The following is an 18,509-nucleotide window of genomic DNA, read 5'->3' on the forward strand; positions in this document are numbered from 1 at the left end:
GAGAGCATTTAAATTATCAACCTTCCTCTACGTTGGCTCCGGTGGAGAGATGCACCACTATGTCCAGCGCATATATAATTGAGATCACGTAGTCGAAGAACCTAAACTCCAACGGGACCGTCTTCTTGAATACCAAGTAGTACGGGTGTGTCTACAAACAAACATTCAACTCACTATTCATGCAAACTGCAACCCTTAGACACCTATTCTAACCTATTCAATCCTATTCTATCAACCCATAAACTTCCACTGCTGGACATAGGCCTCTCCCAAGCCTCGTCACAAAGATCGGTCCTGTACTGCTTACATCCAGCGGATGGCCTTGAATCTCAACCAAATCCGCCAGCTTAGAGCACCCCATGTTTCATGGCGACGGCCATCAGTTTGTGAGGTCTACCGGCTTCAGTGCCCACTGAACACCAGGTGGACCGTGAGTTCAAATCCTCACGTAATTCAATAATGTAGTGATGAGGACAGTAACGTAAACGTTCAAGAAATATTGTGTATATAAATCCCGCAGAGTCAAGTCAATGCTATGAATAATTATATTATGCAAACGATTTCACAAACTATAACTTTTTATAAATATTATATAGACTTACAAAACAGACCGCCACTATTACAAAGGATACGAAAAAGTTCCAGACCAACAGGAGAGAGGAGTTTGGCTGCATGATGCAGGGGAACGTGGAGCGGAGACAAATGGCGTCGGCTTCGTCGGTGAGAGACGCGTCACCATGCTGAAAAGTGTCTCGGCACATTTGACCAACAGCTACTTCCATGCAAAGTAACGAACGAGTAAGTAAATAGTGTTTTAGTTTACCGTAACCCCACGAATACTTCTTCAAATGAGGGTCGAAAAGTGGCTTCGCACAGGCAGACTTCGGCATTGCTGATATCCACGAGCGATAGAAATCAGATGTGCCTTGAGAAGCTCGCATGTCTTCTTCAGGATCAACAATTTTATACGAAATAAGGACTTAACGTTGACCGAAATTCGGTTGTACCAAAAAGAAGGGTCAGAAAAACAAACATGCTTCTGAAGTGAACATAGTTTTTTAGTGTGCACACCGGGTGCAAATATACTTTTGCCAAATACGGTCGGGCTGACATGAGCGTGATTGATAAAACTACTACAGAAATACAAATTAGTAAAACCAACATTCCTCATGATGTAACAACCAGCGATCTCCAACATGACGTGGCTTTCCGCTAATATAAGATTCCCGTTCCGATCCCTCGCTTGCCTTAGAGCCATTAGACATTTTTTGAAATATAGTAGGCTACTCTGGTGCCTAAAAAAATTAAAATCTGTGATATTTTGGTGCGGTCTACAATGGCGCAATGTCGTGTCTTCCCGTGGATCAGGAATTTAAGCAAAAATGGGCAGTTACTTTTGTCAGTGCGCATGTACTGAACCCGCACCGTCCTGCCACTATCTGCCGTAAACTAGTCCGAAGTTCTGGTTTGAAGAGTGGAGTGGAAGAGATCTTACACGTCACTACTGAGGCTTCAACTCCATGCTTCAAGATGGGTAGCGGCTGTCACGTTGTGCGTTAGTCTGCGATCATCGACGGTAATGCGCAAGCCTACTATTATAGTACTATTATATCATCATGGAGATCGACCACCACTAGGAGAATTCTGTTTATTCCAGCTTTAATTCATTGATTCCAGTTTGAGGGCAATTTTAATTTTTCCAACAACATTTCATAATTTATTACAACTTTTAAGAACAGCAACAGCAGAGCTTGTCAAGTTCTACTTTACTGAGAGACCATTATATTACACTTAATGCTAATATAAAAGCTAAATGTAAAAACTTCCTTAGAAGAACGCAACAGCAATCAATAAAGTATAAATTTTATACAAAGACAAGTTCGGAGTCCATCCGTTCGTCCCTCCACTAAAACCATTTGGTACAAAGAAATGAAAAAATGAATTCAGAAGACACGATGACAACTCACTTCACGGCTTCTGGTATTTTCGATAAATAATGAAACTTCACTCGCTCCAAATGCTCCTAAAAATATATTCGAATTCAGAATTAATTTCATTTATGAGGCACATAAAACTAAGGGCGGAACCAGCTTTGACGCCAGGAGGGGGTCACATAGTCGTGGTAAAGTCAAAAACTTATAATTTAATTTTGATAACAATAGCTACAGGTAAAAATCATTATGTTCAATTAGTGGTCCACCTAAGTCTTGGAACCACGCCGGGGGGCGGGGGTCATGACCTTCACGACCCCCCCCTGGATCTGCCGTTGTATAAAACGTCTCGAGGCAACGTTGGAATCTTTGGTAGAATTAGGTTTACTGACCTTAACTGCGGCCCACAGGATCGTCGTCTGCTCGTCGGTCCGGCCGTACTTGGCCGCCGTCCTCCACAGGTCGGCGACGCTGAGCACGTGCGCGGTGCAGAAGGTGGCGGCGCGCACCTCGAGCGGGGCGGGCACGCACAGCGCGCACGGGCCCAGCACGGTGCCGCGCGTCATGCGGAGCACGGCCGTGCTGTCGTCCTCCGCCGTAACCATCTGTCGGATCGTGCTGTGCGATTTTAACCGCTGAGTATAATTGAGGAAAGTAATTGATTACAATAACTTGACGATAACACGTCCGACTTAATTCAAATGCGATATGGGTTGATAGACGGATGATTCCTGACACATGCCTGGCGTCACACCGCCATTGCACAACTATTCTCGCAGCGTATCCACGCGACGTCAACCCTTTCACAGTGAGATCCGTATATAATCAATGACTTACATGCTTCTGCAGCAATTTTGCGCATTTTTGTTAAAATGAGAATCTAAAATAGCACTTGGCGTTGGGCGGGACCTTTTTTTAATTCGGACCGGCGATCGAACCACGTACGATGTTCCCACTCTTAGGGGGCGCATGGGATAGGGGGGACCGGTAGTCGAAAATGATACAGGCCTACCCACTAAACGACTCCCCTGCGCTAAGCTCCTATCTCTGACTTAGCGTTCTCTTTAGACGACGGTAGCCATATTCGCTCAGAATAAAGATATATTTGAAAAAGCCATCAAAAAAACAAACCTCAACATCTCCATAAGTGATGTAAATGATGGAAGACTTCTTTGAGGATCTCTTGATGATAGCATCACCGGGAATATAATGTATCGTTTCCGTCTTCTTAGCTAACTCAGACAGGAACTGATTTGAAAGATCCCGCAGAATTCTAGTCTGAAAATTAAGGTTTCCTAATCGTTGGTTATTCATTGGTGACGATGACCTGACAAAATGTACATACTCTACACTAGTCAATAAACTCTTCGTTCTCTTTCCGCTCATCACCTCATGAACCGGGTCACGAAATACATATGGAAATATCCCTTCTAGATTATAGACATCAGTCTTTCTCGAGCAAAATATGCATTGGCTTAGGTAAGGAAACTACCCGGAGACAATGCGAAAGCACCTTCACAGTGAACAGTTTAAGTATATAAATGTGTTTTTTTTTTTTATTGCCCTTGTAGGCAGACGAGCATACGGCCCACCTGATGGTGAGTGGTTACCGTCGCTCATGGACTTCAGCAATGCCAGGGGCAGAGCCAAGCCGCTGCCTACCGCTTAATACTCTCCATAAGCCTCGTTTGAAGAAGGACATGTCAAGGACAAGGAAGAAGTATGATTATATGTGCATACGAGTCTGGCCCTACGGGGTTGATTCAGCGAAACGCTGCTCTTAATAGGGTAGATATTAGCAATCTCTGTCAGGCTGAGCCCCGTGAACTCGCCCACCAGTCAAGATGAAACCAGAATAGCCCCTCGAGGCGATACGGGCTGAAGGAGATACTGGCAGATAGGAAGACAAAAAACGGGGTCTACGGCTCCGAGCTACGGATGTCCACCCTTCCAGCTGGAGTACTTGATTACTTCACGGTACAGACAGGATGAGAGTTCCCTCCCCAGCAGACTTGTCTTTCCTACAGTACACCGATAGATTATCACTCCTCAATTTATTTCCCAAAACTGATCAGGAAAAGTACGTATTATAATATTTCATATGTTAACCTTCTGTGTGGCTTCGAAGTATATATCGTTGTAGACAGCGGCAGGTAAGGTGGGGGGGAAGGTCGGCAGGAGCTCAGTGCGAGACACGGCCTTCTGCTTGTGCCAGTACATCTTGTAGAATGTCTCTACCCTCTCCCGCTGACGAGCAGGCAGGCGCGAACCTTTCTAATAACACATGAGACGTGTTCACGTAGCGGCTGGAATATACTCTTATAATAATATTGTATAATAAACGTAGCAAGAACGAGTATAGCCCGAAGAAACCCACGATTTGGGTTAAATAGGTATATAGAATAAATAGATCGACAACTTTGGAACAATTCCTAAAATAATGCATACGTTATTTAATATAGATTTTTTTTGTATATCAGATTCCCGAGACCTCACAACGTGAATGCTGCCTTAAGACTCAGGTCATAGCCTACCTCAAGTTCGGAATCCCAATTGTAGTTTATAGCGGCTGTTCCACCCGTCAAACAAGGGCTCATGACTGCTTTGCGGCAGAAATAGACAACATTATGGTAGCTATCTGTGCGGTCACAAATTCACTCAGGAATCATTCCATGTATGGTCGGGTTCTTAAAGATAGAAGCATGTTCGTTAAGCGCGATACGTTAATTGATTAATTATTACCATCTGTGGGCTGATGTTATGTGCCCACGAGCAATCGCCACTTTGGTGAGATATACGACAAAGGGAAAATCTTCCACCGAGCGGGTGATATTGCTCGGTAGACCGACGGTCCAGATCTTGTTGTTCGGAACTTGTATATATGCAAGCTTATCTTAAAAATGTCGTGAGATTCAGGCATCTGTCAAATATCTTGTGTTCTGTGATGGGTACTTCTCCCGGTTTGATGTGAGCCTGGTACACTCATGCAAACAACCGCCAACTGCCACTTGACTCGGTCGGTCCATTACATGGGCAACCTTCTACGCGTATAACATCTGCCCACAGCAACGATACTCAATGACAACCACGACCGCTCTGACAAGAGTGATACGTCAAAGAATGATTACCATCTCCTTCATAATGAGCTTATATCGAGCTTGGAACTGCTCTTCGGGGCGCATGTACAGACTGATCACCAGAGACAGGGACGCGACCGCTGCGCCGGTCACCACGAGGCATCCCATCATCATCACGAGCATGCAGAGCACTCGCTCCAAATCGTTGCCGGGCGCTACTGAAGGACTGTATCAAGTAATACATTTCTAATTAATCAGCTTTATCCAGGACACGAGCATGGAGACTCAAACCGGTGAAACGTTATTAAAACGGTATTTCATGTAGCGCTAATTTTCAGCCACATTCGTATCCCAGAGTTGTTCTGCAGATGCACTGTGCTGTTAATACAGAGACAAAGGTCAGTCCACCAGGGCGGGCGTGTAGTGGAGCCTACAACCGATGTACGAAGCCACAGTGGAAGTACTGACTATGTATGACGATGACTATGGCCGTGAGGTGGATAGTAACAGTTATGTCGCCGAAGGAAGCCGGATCGCGTGCCCCTGGGAGCTAGGAACGTAACGGAATACAGGATAATTGTTTCCCTACAACATACATTGACATTGTTATGGACATAGGTGACGGTGGTGTTGTACCCGTGCAAAATTAAACTACTAAAAAACACGCTTTTTGAACCAACCAACCAACCAATAGAAACAGGCAGATATTTATTGTGAACTTGTAAAGGAGTGCCGAATATAACCATTCGGCACTCCATCGGCACTTCCTAATCTATTCGGCTAATCTATAACTAATCCATTCGGCACTTCGGCAACCATCGTCACATTTTTATCACAAAAACCAACTCATAGTGCCATATTATTGTATGGTCATCAGTTGTACACGCGTTTGCCAAACTACAGAATTATAAGACATGATCACGGCAAACGGTGTAACGTTTCGGAAACTATTAACATCATAACGTGAATGGCTGCTTGAGACATGAGGTCGGGGTTTACAGAAATTGGCTTCATAGTGGGACCTAGACACGCAAACTAACAGTCACTGTGTGAACACATTCAACGCAACTCCAGTCAAAAAAGAGAAAACTCGTAATACGCTACCCTATCGGTATGAACATCTTGTTGACGCTGTACAGCGCATTCACGAAGCGGACTGCGGCCGACCCCATGAGCTTGCCTTTAAGGTCGGTTTCCGAGTGGAGGGCGTACAGAGCCCGCTTGACATGTAGGAGTCCGGCGAAGTCGCGTTCCAGCTTCAGAAACACAAATATTTAAAAAAAACACGCTTAATTGCAAACCGAATTAAGAACTTTTTTTTTTATCGTTTCTGATATTAAACCAATGTAATAAAATTATTGTATCTTCACTATTTCTTGATTGAAAATAAAAAGTAGCTTCTTTATTGAACCTCTATGGGTTGAACTATTCTTCTTGATTGAAAATGTAGTGTGCAAAGTTATCGTGGTATGCGTAAAGAGGATGATCATGTGGCCAAAAAGAGCTTGGCTCTGAAAGTAGACAGTAAGGTAAGGAGGAGCGTGCTAAAAAAACTTATAAGGACTACGAAGACAGAGATGATGAATGATGGACCTGAATGGAAAAAGAGGATATGGTGCGTCGACGTCACACATTGCGATGGGGCCAGGACGAAGACGACTGTCATTACATAGCGGCACTGAAAATTTCGGGAATTAACGAAGTGACACAACATTACTATTTAAAAATGTATTTATTGCTTTTCGAAGTATTCTCCGCGAAATTTGACACATTTTTCCATACGATGGAACCAATCATTGAAGCAACCATTCCATTCCGAAGTTGGGGTCTCCAAAATGGCCGTTTTGTAGGCGTCCACAGCTTCTTCAGGTGATGAAAATCTCTGTCCACGCAATTTATTCTTTATTTTAGGGAAAGTATAGAAATCGTTAGGGTTTAGGTCGGGGCTGTACGGCGGATGGTCTAATAATTCTATGTTTTCTTGCTCTAAAAACTCTTTTGTTCTGTGCGCGGTGTGAGAACTCGCATTGTCGTGATGGAGGATGATGTGGCGGTTGCAGTTCTCTTTACGGAGTTCAGAAACGACCTGTGGCAAACAAATGCTAGCATACCATTCTGCATTAACCGTTCTTTGTCCCTCAAGAGGAATAGTCGTGCCATGGCCGATTTTGGAGACAAACGTGGCCACCATTTTTTTTGCAACACTCCGTGAACGAACAATTTTTGTTGGCTTTAACTCATTTTCGAACACCCAAACTCGTGACTGGTTTTTTGTTTCGGGTTCGTACGCGTATATCCAGGATTCGTCACTTGATACAATGTTGTATACAGCATTTGAGGATCCTGCGTGGAATCTTTCGAGAGTTCTGACGCACCAAGTAACGCGAGCCGCTTTTTGCTCTTCACAGAGCGAATGCGGTATCCATCGGGAAAACAACTTTTTTACACCTAATTGTTCATGCAAGATTATTTGTATTTGACTCATGCCAATGTCTAAAGCTGCCTGAATTTCGCGGTATGTCACATGTCGATCTTCCTCAATCAGCTTACGCACAGCATCAACGTTTTCTTGGGTGACTGCAGTTTTTGGACGACCTTGACGGGGATCATCACTGAGCTTGACACGTCCACGTTGAAACTCAGCAAACCAGCAATAAATTGTGGTTTTGAATGGGGCTTCATCACCAAATGCAGAAATCATCCGGTCAACACACTGTTTTTGTGTTAAACCACTTCGAAAGTCATAATAAATCATCGCTCTTGAATTTTCTCGAGTCAATTCCATTTTCTCAACGAGTAAACAAGTTTGACAAAACCTCGTGACAAGACCGAAAATCTTTTTTTAAATAAATAAATGGTATTCGATTTTTAAAACCAAGGAGTTTTCAATTAAAAAGATTTTAATATGACAGGAACAGTGGAAATATTCCATTCCCGATACTTTTAGTGCAGCCCTCGTATTACTTGATGCGTGCTAAAACTTTCAAGTTAACGTCATCTTAGGGTTGGTGCAAATTACGTTAAAAGACTTCGCTACATTAATAGATAGTGTTGTGTATTACAAATGAAAGTCGGAATTCCAAAGCAGACTGATTTATTTTTGCATCTACCTGCCCTTTTATAATGTGACTTAATATCTATACATAACATTGTCCTCCTCTTAAATTAATGAATACAAATTCCAGAACATGGTTGAAACAACGCGTTATATGATATTGCTTACACATGACAGTAAAAACAGGCAATTTCAAAAGTGAGTGTTCACAAGAAACAAATATCGTATGATTATAACTAACATAAAAATACATATACACAAATGATGTTTATACCGCTATTTCCTAACTAAATAATATGCGAACAATAACCCTATAAGGCTCTAAACACAATTTTCATGTTGTTCTTATTCTAGACATTTAGATTACTAGTATACCTGTCATAAATACAAGTATATAATCTTATACACACGTATGTAAATATATTTAGTAATTTTGGTCCTTAATTCTCTGAATACACGTTAAAGCAGCTTTACGGCGCTGACGCGATGGTTGCAAGACATTCGGCGCCGGCGAGTGCCTAGAAGTCACAGGTTGTGGACTTTCCGGTCCCGTGTCATAGCTGGAGTTGAGCTCCTTTTCTCCGGTCATACACGGACTTTCCCGAACTTCACCCACACTATCATTTACTGATTTTGTCTCGAAATCAGTGTTTAATTTTGACAAAGAATAACGTGATTTTCGACTATTATTACTTATTAAAATCTGGTCGATGTGACGTTTGTGTACCCGCCCGTCATCTGCTGTTACCCTGTATGTCACCGGACCTGATCGATTTTTTATTGTTCCTGTGGTCCATTTCTTTTTTCCCTGTGTGAAATCTTGCAATAGGACCGAGTCTCCTTCTGCAGCCTCCCTATATCCGGCTGTGCCTGCATTATAGCTTTCGCTTGCCAGCTGTGCTTCTCGTACTATGGAGCTGGTATTGGGACGCAACAGATCCAGTCTTCCACGCAGGCGACGTCCGAACAAAGCAACTGCTGGTTCGCGCCCTGTAGTGCTATGCTCAGAATTTCTGTACATAAAGAGAAATTTTGTCAAGGCGGTATTGTCGTCTTCCTTTTCAATTAGAGCCTTTTTCAACACCCTTTTTATGGTTTTTACGGCGTTTTCCGCTGCACCATTGCTAGATGGATGATACGGAGCCACCGCTAAATGTTTTATACCGTTTTTACTTAAATATGATCTAAATTCGACCGACGAGAAAGGTGGTCCGTTATCAGTTACTACCCTTTTTGCTAAGCCAAATCGAGCAAACAATCGTCTGAGACAAGCGATTACTGCCGTGGCTGATGTACCGCTCAATTTTTCCACCTCAATCCATTTTGAATGAGCGTCAACTATAATTAAGTAATATTTGTTATTAAACGGTCCCAAGAAATCAAGATTAAGGCGCGCCCACGGCTCTTCCGGCCATGGCCATGAGTGCAGCGGCACCGATGGTGGTGCAGCGCGCTGAGACCGACAGGCCTGGCACTGAGCACATACACGTTCAATGTCCGCATCGACTGTCTCCCACCATACATAGTTCCGACTTAATTGTTTCATCTTAACAATACCCGGATGTCCCTCATGTAACTCCTGTAACACAGTCTCTCGCAATGAAGTTGGAATTATTATTCTGTAACCCCATAGAAGACAACCGTGATCAATATGTATGGATTCTCTTCTGTTAAAATAGGGTTTTTCTGCTTGTTCTTTACTGACAGAGGGCCAGCCAAACATGACGTAACCGTAAATTTTGTTTAGTAAAGGATCCTTCGTAACTTCCTTTTTAATTTCTTTAAAACTGAGTGGAAAGCTTTCTTGAACGAAGTTTAGGTAATTATACTCCTTAATATTATTCTTAAAATTAGTATCCAGTGGAAGTCGTGATAGCGCGTCAGCCTGGCAATTATCTGTAGAACTAATAAATTCGACCTCAAAATCATACGCAGCTAGCTTTACAGCAAATCGTTGCAGACGACTCGCGGCGGTTAGAGGTATACCTTTATTCTTTCCAAGAATATAACTCAGAGCCTTATGATCGCTTCGTAAAACAAAATGTCTACCGTACAAATACTGATGGTGTTTAGTAACCCCAAACATTATAGCCAAAGCTTCTTTGTCCAGCTGAGAATAGTTAAGTTCGGCTGGCGCCAGAGTCCGTGAGGCACAGCTGACGAGCCGCTCAGTGCCGTCGATGTGCTTCTGAGTGAGGACGGCGCCCAGTCCGTACTGGCTGCTGTCAACAGAAAGTACTAGTGGCGAATTTGGGTTATAATGTGCCAGTACCGGAGAGCTGCTTAACACTTTTTTAATTCGTATAAATGCTTGATGACATTTATCTGTCCAACACCATTCTATATTTTTTTTTAACAAATTATACAAAGGTTTCAAAATATCACTCATATTAACAACGAAGTTCGAATAAAAATTAACAAGACCCATAAAACTTCTCAATTGAGTGAAATTCGTAGGTGCGGGGGCGGCCACTATAGCATCAACTTTTTTTTTGTCAGTGTGTAAACCCTGTTTGTCTATTTTATAGCCTAAATACGTAACAGAACTTTGAAAGAATTTACATTTGTCATAATTAATTCTTAATCCGTTTTCTTTGAGTCTTCTCAACACTGCTCGTAGATTTGATAAATGTTCAAACCTGTTTTTTCCGGTTACGCATATATCGTCCGCAAAAATAACGGTTGACGGCAGACCACTTAGAATCTCTTCCATAATCTTCTGAAAGTTTTCCGGAATGCATTTAATTCCAAACGGAACGCGCTTGTAGACAAAAGTACCAACGTGTGTCGTGATCGCTGTCATCGGCTGGGATTCTTCGTCTAAGAGGCATTGCTGGAATGCATTAGATAAATCCAATTTTGTGTAATATTCACCACCACCTAAAGTGGCAAACAAATCTTTAATGTGCGGCAAAGGATAGTGATAATCCTTCAGACGTGGGTTTATTGTGATTTTATAGTCGCCGCAAATACGAATATCGCCATTTGCCTTAACGACTGGTACGATAGGCGTGCCGTAATCAGACCTATCTACTTTGTAAATAACTCCCTCACTTTGTAAACGATCAAGTTCTCGCTCAACGCGCTCGCGCAACGCCAGTGGCAGCGCCCGCGCCTTTACAAATATTGGCGTCTTTTCTTTTAGATGTAATTTTATGCGTGATTTACATGTTCCTAAACCTCCAGCAAACACTTCTGGAAATTCGTTTCGTAAAGCCTGCACCGTCGAGGTCGTCTCAGAAATCAAATGACATTTTAGAAAACTTAATTTTAATATTTTAATCCAACTTCGACCTAGCAGTGGCGGGCCACCGTTTTTAATTACATATAGTTTTAATTTGGCGGACTCACGACCACAAGATACGTCTACCATTATATAACCGATAGTCTCAATTACATCGCCTGTATATGAACTAAAATTCAAGATTTCGCTTTGTATAGGAATATACATAAAATGCTTTTCATAAAAAACTTTAGATATGGCCGAAATTTTACAACCCGTATCAATCTCAAATTTACATGGAACATTTTGTACAAAAATTTTCACGTAATATGGTCCCTCACCCTCGCTACTGATCAGGTCATTTAAGTTATAAAAACCATTATCACTAGAATCACAGTCACTATGGTTTAAATAGTACTGACCTCGGGTTTTTTCAATCTTTTGGTTACCTTTACGGTTCCGACACATTGATTTTAGGTGTCCCTTCTCGCCACATGAGTCACAGGTGTAGTGCTTGTACCGACACCGACCCTCCGCATGGCCCAGCTTGCCGCAGCGTCTGCAGGCGCAGCGAGCCTCCGCGCGCGCTCCGCCGACCCGATGCATGCCATCGCTCTCGGACGCAGCCTGTGAGCTGCCCCCGGTGCCCCCAGCCGCCATCGCATGTCGATCCGCTGCTTCCAGTGCTGATGCCAACTCAACAGCGCGCTTGTAATCTATATCTTTTTCAGCAAACAGCCTTGATCGCATCTCCTCACTATATAATCCTGATACGAATTGATCGCGTAGATTAATTTCTAATGTGATGCCGAAATTGCAAGTTTTAGCCAAATGTTTCAAACTTTGTAGGTAGGAACGAATGCTTTCGTTATTTTGCTGCTTTCTTTGCCTGAAGATATGACGTTCTGCTATTTCCGATCTTTCAGGTTCTAGATGATCTTTGACTAATTTTACGAGTATGTCGAAATCCTTTTCTTCTGGTAAGTCCGGAGCACACAAGTCACACATTAAGTCATAGCACTCAGACCCAACTAAGGTCACGAGCGTTGCAACGTGAAGTCTCTGTTCAATGTCGTTGAGTTCCATGAATTGTTTTACACGACGAATGTATGTGTCCCAATTTTGAGATCCCATATTAAAACTTTCAACTTTCCCAATCGGCATTATTACAATTTAAGAGAAAACACGCGTCGAAAATGTTTTTAACTGATTATCCTCGTCGCCAGTTGTTGTGTATTACAAATGAAAGTCGGAATTCCAAAGCAGACTGATTTATTTTTGCATCTACCTGCCCTTTTATAATGTGACTTAATATCTATACATAACAGATAGATACAGTTCAAGTTAGTAAAAGCGTGTTAAAAATAAGTAAACGCAGAGATGTAACAAAAATTAAAAGTAATGTGTATGTGTACGATTTGCATACAATGCACATCTGTATCACAGACAAATACAAGATTCGAATAAAACTACAAAGAGGCAGGTGAGAAACTTCGAGAGTCAAAGAACCTTTTTCAACATTTTTAAAGGTTTGGAGTACCTCGACCTTTATATCGACATTCGACCTTTTTTTATAAGAAAAGAAGTACTTCGATCTCAGGTTTGCAGCTAAGCAACGGTATTGATCATTTAGTGTCTATGTTCTCCAGCTTAATCTCAAGTGCAGTGGAACTCGTGACCACAAACATTTGTGAAACAATTATATTTGAAATATATTTTTTTCAAAATCGCATTTCAACTACAAAGATTTTAAACATTCTTCCGATCTTGGTTCAAAATATAACTTTCGTAATAAAAATAAAAATAATTCATCATCTTCATAAAACATATCGAATATTTTATTTAAATATAAAGTGGAGGAAGCCATAAAACAAATTTAAGTGCCGTAATTTTTAAACTATCGTGTCGTCGTGGCCAATGCCAGCTCATTCTCTTTAGAACTCATAGAATACGACCTCGCTCCAGAGTATAATTAATATTTAATAGCCGTTATAAAATTTAATGTGGCTACATATTTATTTAAGCACTATAGGTCCACGAAGAATTTCCATGCAGTTTTTTTTTTTCCTACGTATGCGGATAGCCTTGAGAGGCTATATTAGCGTTACCCTAGCGTGTAGGTGAGCTCTCGGGGCTCAAACCGGGGGTTTTGCTAACACTGGCGCTAGCGAGAGCAGTGCTTCGCAGAATCTGCAGAAACCACCGGATCGGAAACGCGACCCACTGAGAAGATCCGGCGAGAAGCTCAGTGGGCTTCCATGCCGTTGCGATGACGAGTTGTAGTGATAATGTAATGTATAGTAAAGGTTGCGGTTTAATGGGTTGGACGGCCAATTTATACTTAGACCTAGCATCTCAAGGGTCCGTTAATTGTTTTTACATAACCACGTCGTGATCGTACAAATTTTACAGTTTCGTGTAAACCATTAGAGCATTACATTCCAAATTTACTTGAAAACGTCATTAGCATCATTTTGGTTTTTTTAGCACATTTTTTCGATTCAGTAACAAATTGCTCTGTGCTAAAATATAATATGCACAATGTTATTCTGTTTGTGTGGTCGCCGAGACCAATTTATCTTGAATTTTTTCCACTAATTCTTAAAATCACTATTAGTATTTGCCATCAATTGAAATGATGATTTTTTTTTTTATTTTTTTTTTATTGCTTAGATGATGAGTACTAAACTCTGGGCAGGTAATTAAAAAAAATATCACTTGAAATATCTATGGTATAATTTGGACACAGCCGCTCTCACTCAATGGAAGTCTTCACCTGTGGGCTCGCTATGGTCATGTGTGCTTACAGACCGCAGATTACGTCTATGAGCTTTGCTAACAATTGAGGAATTGGTTTTAAATCAAGCTAATATCAAAACATAACTTGCCTGGTCGATATTGAGCCAAACGAGGGCCCACGTGACCCTCAAAACCAAGCAAATGTAGCAGTATTTGAGCGTCGTGCCGAGAACACTTCCATTCAAATAATAATTGTTCAGTTCCCCTGGAATTATTCAGTTTTATTGCTAGTACTTACAATTATTAAATAAAAAAAACGTTTGGCGCCACTGCCCGGTGTATATTTACGAAAGCGTCTACATAAACAATAATCCTCTTCTCTTTTGATATGTAGCCAATACATATATATGAATATTTAAATATAAACACCGACGAATAGTATTATAGTGTTTTTTTTATTTTATTGCTTAGATGGATGAACGAGCTCACAACCCACCTGGTGTTAAATGGTTACTGGAGCCCATAGACATCTACGACCTAAATGCGCCACCCACCTTGAGATATAAGTTCTAAGGTCTCAAGTGTAGTTACAACGGCTGCCCCACCCTTCAAACCGACACGCATTACTGCTTCACGGCAGAAATAGGCAGGGTGGTGGTAACTACCAGCGTGGACTCACAAGAGGTCCTACCACCAGTTAGTGGTCCCAAGAATGCTTCATAACACTTACATAGGTATCTGAAAGGTCGGTGTAGCCTAATGAAATAACAGCCAAGCTTGAAGTCCTGCTGGCGGCTCACGTAATGAGAATACGTCACGAGATCCAACAAGAATCCAACTGGAAATATATTTATCTATTAATTTTTGCTTTAGGCGAGTAGGCGACCTAGCAGTCCGCCTGATAAATAAGTGATCCCAGGAGCAGAGCGTGATTGCCGCCACCCAGCTTAGTACATGAAGTCGAAGTCTATAAGACTTCTATAAGATTTCATATTTGCCCGCTGAATAGTCCGTAAAAATACAACAAGAAAATGTCTGTTTGTTACTGGTGGTAGGACGTCTTGTGAGTCCGCACGGGTAGGTACCACCACCCTGCCTATTTCTGTCGTGAAGCAGTAATGCGTTTCGGTTTGAAGGGTGGGGCAGCCGTTGTAACTATACTAAGACCTTAGAACTTATATCTCAAGATAGTAGGCGCATTTACGTTGCAGATGTCTATGGGCTCCAGCAACCACTTAACATCAGGGGGGCTGTGAGCTCGTCCACCCACCCAAGCAATAATAATAAAAAAATGTCGTCTACTTTAAAACATAAGTCCCAAATATTTCAGTGCATTAAAATGAAATATGTCAAACAAATCTTAGGTATAAAATCATAATACGATTTATATTATTTAATACTTTACTGTCTTCTGCCTGAATTAGGAATTTGGCAGACTGATGCTAACTGGCAACACTTATCAAAGAACTACAACTGAGATTTCTTTTGTAACTAAAGCTTATAATTAAAAATACTTATCCTTCTGAGTGTTTATTAATATTGTTTATAGTCACAATAATAATAATAATAATGCATTTCATATTGGTTGTTATAATATTGCTATCGGTGCGAGTAACGCCATCTGTGATCAAATAGCAGAAACGGATATCAAAACAACCAGTATATCAGGAAGGTTCGAAAAGTGTTTTGGCGGTACGGGTAACGTCATCTGTTATCACTTAACGAAAACTGATGTCGAGTCGTTTCAGAAATGTTCTGGAATATTGTAGACATGTCGTTTCGACTACAAGGTGCTTAGCCCACTGAGTTTCTCGCCGGATCTTCTCAGTGGGTCGCGTTTCTGATCGCACTGCTCATGCCTAGGGTCAGTGTTAGCAACACCGGTTTGAGCCCCTTGAGCTCACCTACACACGTTAGAGCAAAGCTGAAATAGCCTCTCAAGGCTATCAGCATAGATAGAAAAATAAAAAACAAAAGCGTTTCAAAGACGACGTGTAGACAGTTGGTCAATCTGCATCATCAACAATCTGTTCTATTTGAAACGAAACACCGAACGAATCACCGGAAGCGAAGCGAAGAACATAATTGGGCTTTATGAAGTGCACCTTAAGTGTAGTAATAATTAAATAGAGTTAAACATTAACGTCATTGTTCACTATAATTTGCAGCCTAGCTTGAAATCTAAAAGCTCGTAATCTGAATTTCGATTTCGTTAATCGGCTGTATTTTGTATTAGTTTTTGATAAAACAGTAATAACTCTTATTCAGCTACTGGGATTTGCTTAATTAATTCACATGAACCTCGAACATTATTACTCAAATAAAAACCATACCAGTGCCATGGTCATATTTTATGATACCTTGGTGTAGAGCCGCACGATTGAAAAAATGTTAGCCCGACGTAAAAAGATCGTAGAAATAATAAACTCATAATAATCTCATAAATGTGATGTGATGTGTTCCAAATTATTTAGCATGAATTAATTTCGTATCTTCTATATAAGTGGTATGGGTACCTGTTACCTCAGACTCGGTCGCCAAGCATTTCTCTACGGAAAAACATAAGAACCAGACCAATTTAAAAGGACACTAACTCAGAATCTTAATATTGATATTGGGCCGCTCAACTCCGGCGAAGAGATTGTATCCGAGGCCCATGACATGCACAGCATAGCTGATGTTGTAAGCCGCATCCAAGATCTCCAAGTGCGTTCCGGTGAAGTCGACCGCCACCCAAACAATGGCGGAGAGCGACATGATGCAGATATAGCTGTTCCACACGGTGTCTTCTGGGAGCGAGTAGAAACAGGAGACCAGGCGGTCCCGAGTCCACCATACTGGATGTTCTATCTGGATTTACGCAGATATTTAGTACTTATGTAACCTCTTGTTCACTATCATCTCAAGCACTGGTCACCGTCCTCACCGAACCCGTCGCTTGCGACGAAGGGCTCGACGAGCAAAATAACCCATAGACACAGCCCACTGAGTTTCTCGCCGGATCTTCTCAGTGGGTCGCCTTTCAGATCCGGTGCTAGATTCTGCGAAGCACTGCTCTTGTTAGGGCCAGTGCTAGCAACATTCCGGTTTGAGCCCCGTGAGCTCACCTTCACGTCAAGGAGAAGCTGAAATCGCCTATCAAGGCCATAAGCATAAGTTTAAAAAAAAATCACTAATATATAATAAAGTATGATAAGCATTATGGTTATTTCTTTATGTATCCGTAAAGCCGTATTTGTATAAACCACATGTTGACCTCGTCCAATCAAAATCAAATTTGATGCGGTAATCATGTTGATTATCATGGAGTATGGTTTCTCGCCACGAAACTTGGGATAAGCACTGTCTATCGAAACAAACCTTATTAGAATACTTTTCGGCAGACCCACACATGTGAGATCAATAAGGTCGATTACCAAACATAATACTTACGTCATCGTATTTCGAAGGGAACTGAAACTCCAATTCTGCAGGGGACTGTGGCGTAATGCTCTTCCGATCGTCTGTGATACTATGTTGACTAGTCATATCAAGATAGAGTCCGTTTTAGATCTTTCGGAAAAAATCTTCACAATTGTTTTCAACATTCGTTTGACATGTGTCAAAGCGCCAGATAGACGTTAAGAAGAAAATAACAATTTATAGCCAAGGAGAATATAAAAATTTTATCTGTATCCCAACGACTTAGCGCTTACTAACCATAACATCATTCATCACAGTGTTCATTACCAACCGTCCATAAGTAATACAGAAAATATCTCGGATCGGAGCCATTGTATTAAGAAAGTATTAGGATACATTATTTTATTATCTTTGGAAATTTGAAAAATGACCGCTGAAGTCCATTTTTGCATTATAATTACTTTTCAAAATTGCTGCAATAATAACCAACCATTACTTGTTGCCAAAATAAAAATAATAGGTAACCGTGGCTTTAGACGCAGTCTTCTGACCTTCATAAATAGTACAAATACACATAAAGAAATACAATATTTTTTAATAAATACACATAAAACATAGATATTAATCAAACACACAGACAAAGAGCAAACAAAGCTGTTCGTCACCCGATGTGGTAATAATTTTAAATATTTTTAGAGTAATAACTTTCATATTTTTAGTTTTGGCTAGTTTTTTTTTTTCAGTTTTTAGGGCCTGGTAAGGAGATCTCTAAGTCAAGTTTTGTATTTTCTTCTTATATTCTGTTATTATATGAAAAATTATATGAAGCGAAATGACATGAAATTGATTAATTTGAGACTTAAATTATATGAAACGAGTCGAGATCGGATAAAATAAATTTCCAGTAAAATGGTGCTTATTTAGTGGGAGTTTATCAGTTACAAAGGTTTGTCTGATTTTAGTTTTTTCATACTTGTGTACTTTTACAGATTCTAAACAGTTAATAAACCACCGTTATTACACATTTCATTCTGAAGAAACACTAAATAAAATAAAATAAACTATTTACGCAACATAATATG

The 18,509-nt window shown here is 41.0% G+C and overlaps 1 protein-coding gene across 4 annotated transcripts in view; it reads right to left on the minus strand.

The window, feature by feature from the left end:
- Positions 1 to 18,011, minus strand: part of LOC101746914 (uncharacterized) — a 58,763-nt gene extending 40,752 nt beyond the window's left edge. For 3 of the 4 annotated variants that reach the window (XM_062677138.1, XM_062677139.1, XM_062677137.1), the window contains exons 1-13: positions 17,458 to 18,011; positions 16,620 to 16,875; positions 14,756 to 14,863; positions 14,175 to 14,290; positions 6,113 to 6,264; positions 5,060 to 5,234; positions 4,041 to 4,205; positions 3,063 to 3,209; positions 2,324 to 2,536; positions 1,968 to 2,023; positions 1,163 to 1,295; positions 603 to 740; positions 22 to 151 (exon numbers count right to left, since the gene is read on the minus strand). In XM_062677138.1, coding sequence (XP_062533122.1) covers positions 22 to 151; positions 603 to 740; positions 1,163 to 1,295; positions 1,968 to 2,023; positions 2,324 to 2,536; positions 3,063 to 3,209; positions 4,041 to 4,205; positions 5,060 to 5,234; positions 6,113 to 6,264; positions 14,175 to 14,290; positions 14,756 to 14,863; positions 16,620 to 16,875; positions 17,458 to 17,553 — 1,885 coding nt within the window. In that variant the 5' untranslated portion in view covers positions 17,554 to 18,011. Of the gene's footprint in view, positions 1 to 21; positions 152 to 602; positions 741 to 1,162; positions 1,296 to 1,967; positions 2,024 to 2,323; positions 2,537 to 3,062; positions 3,210 to 4,040; positions 4,206 to 5,059; positions 5,235 to 6,112; positions 6,265 to 14,174; positions 14,291 to 14,755; positions 14,864 to 16,619; positions 16,876 to 17,457 lie in introns of those variants that run through there. The other variant, XM_062677140.1, reaches the window with a different exon arrangement.
- Positions 18,012 to 18,509: the final 498 nt, after the last annotated feature.

The sequence above is a fragment of the Bombyx mori genome, chromosome 4 (assembly GCF_030269925.1).
Source record: "Bombyx mori chromosome 4, ASM3026992v2".
Lineage (NCBI taxonomy): Eukaryota > Metazoa > Arthropoda > Insecta > Lepidoptera > Bombycidae > Bombyx > Bombyx mori.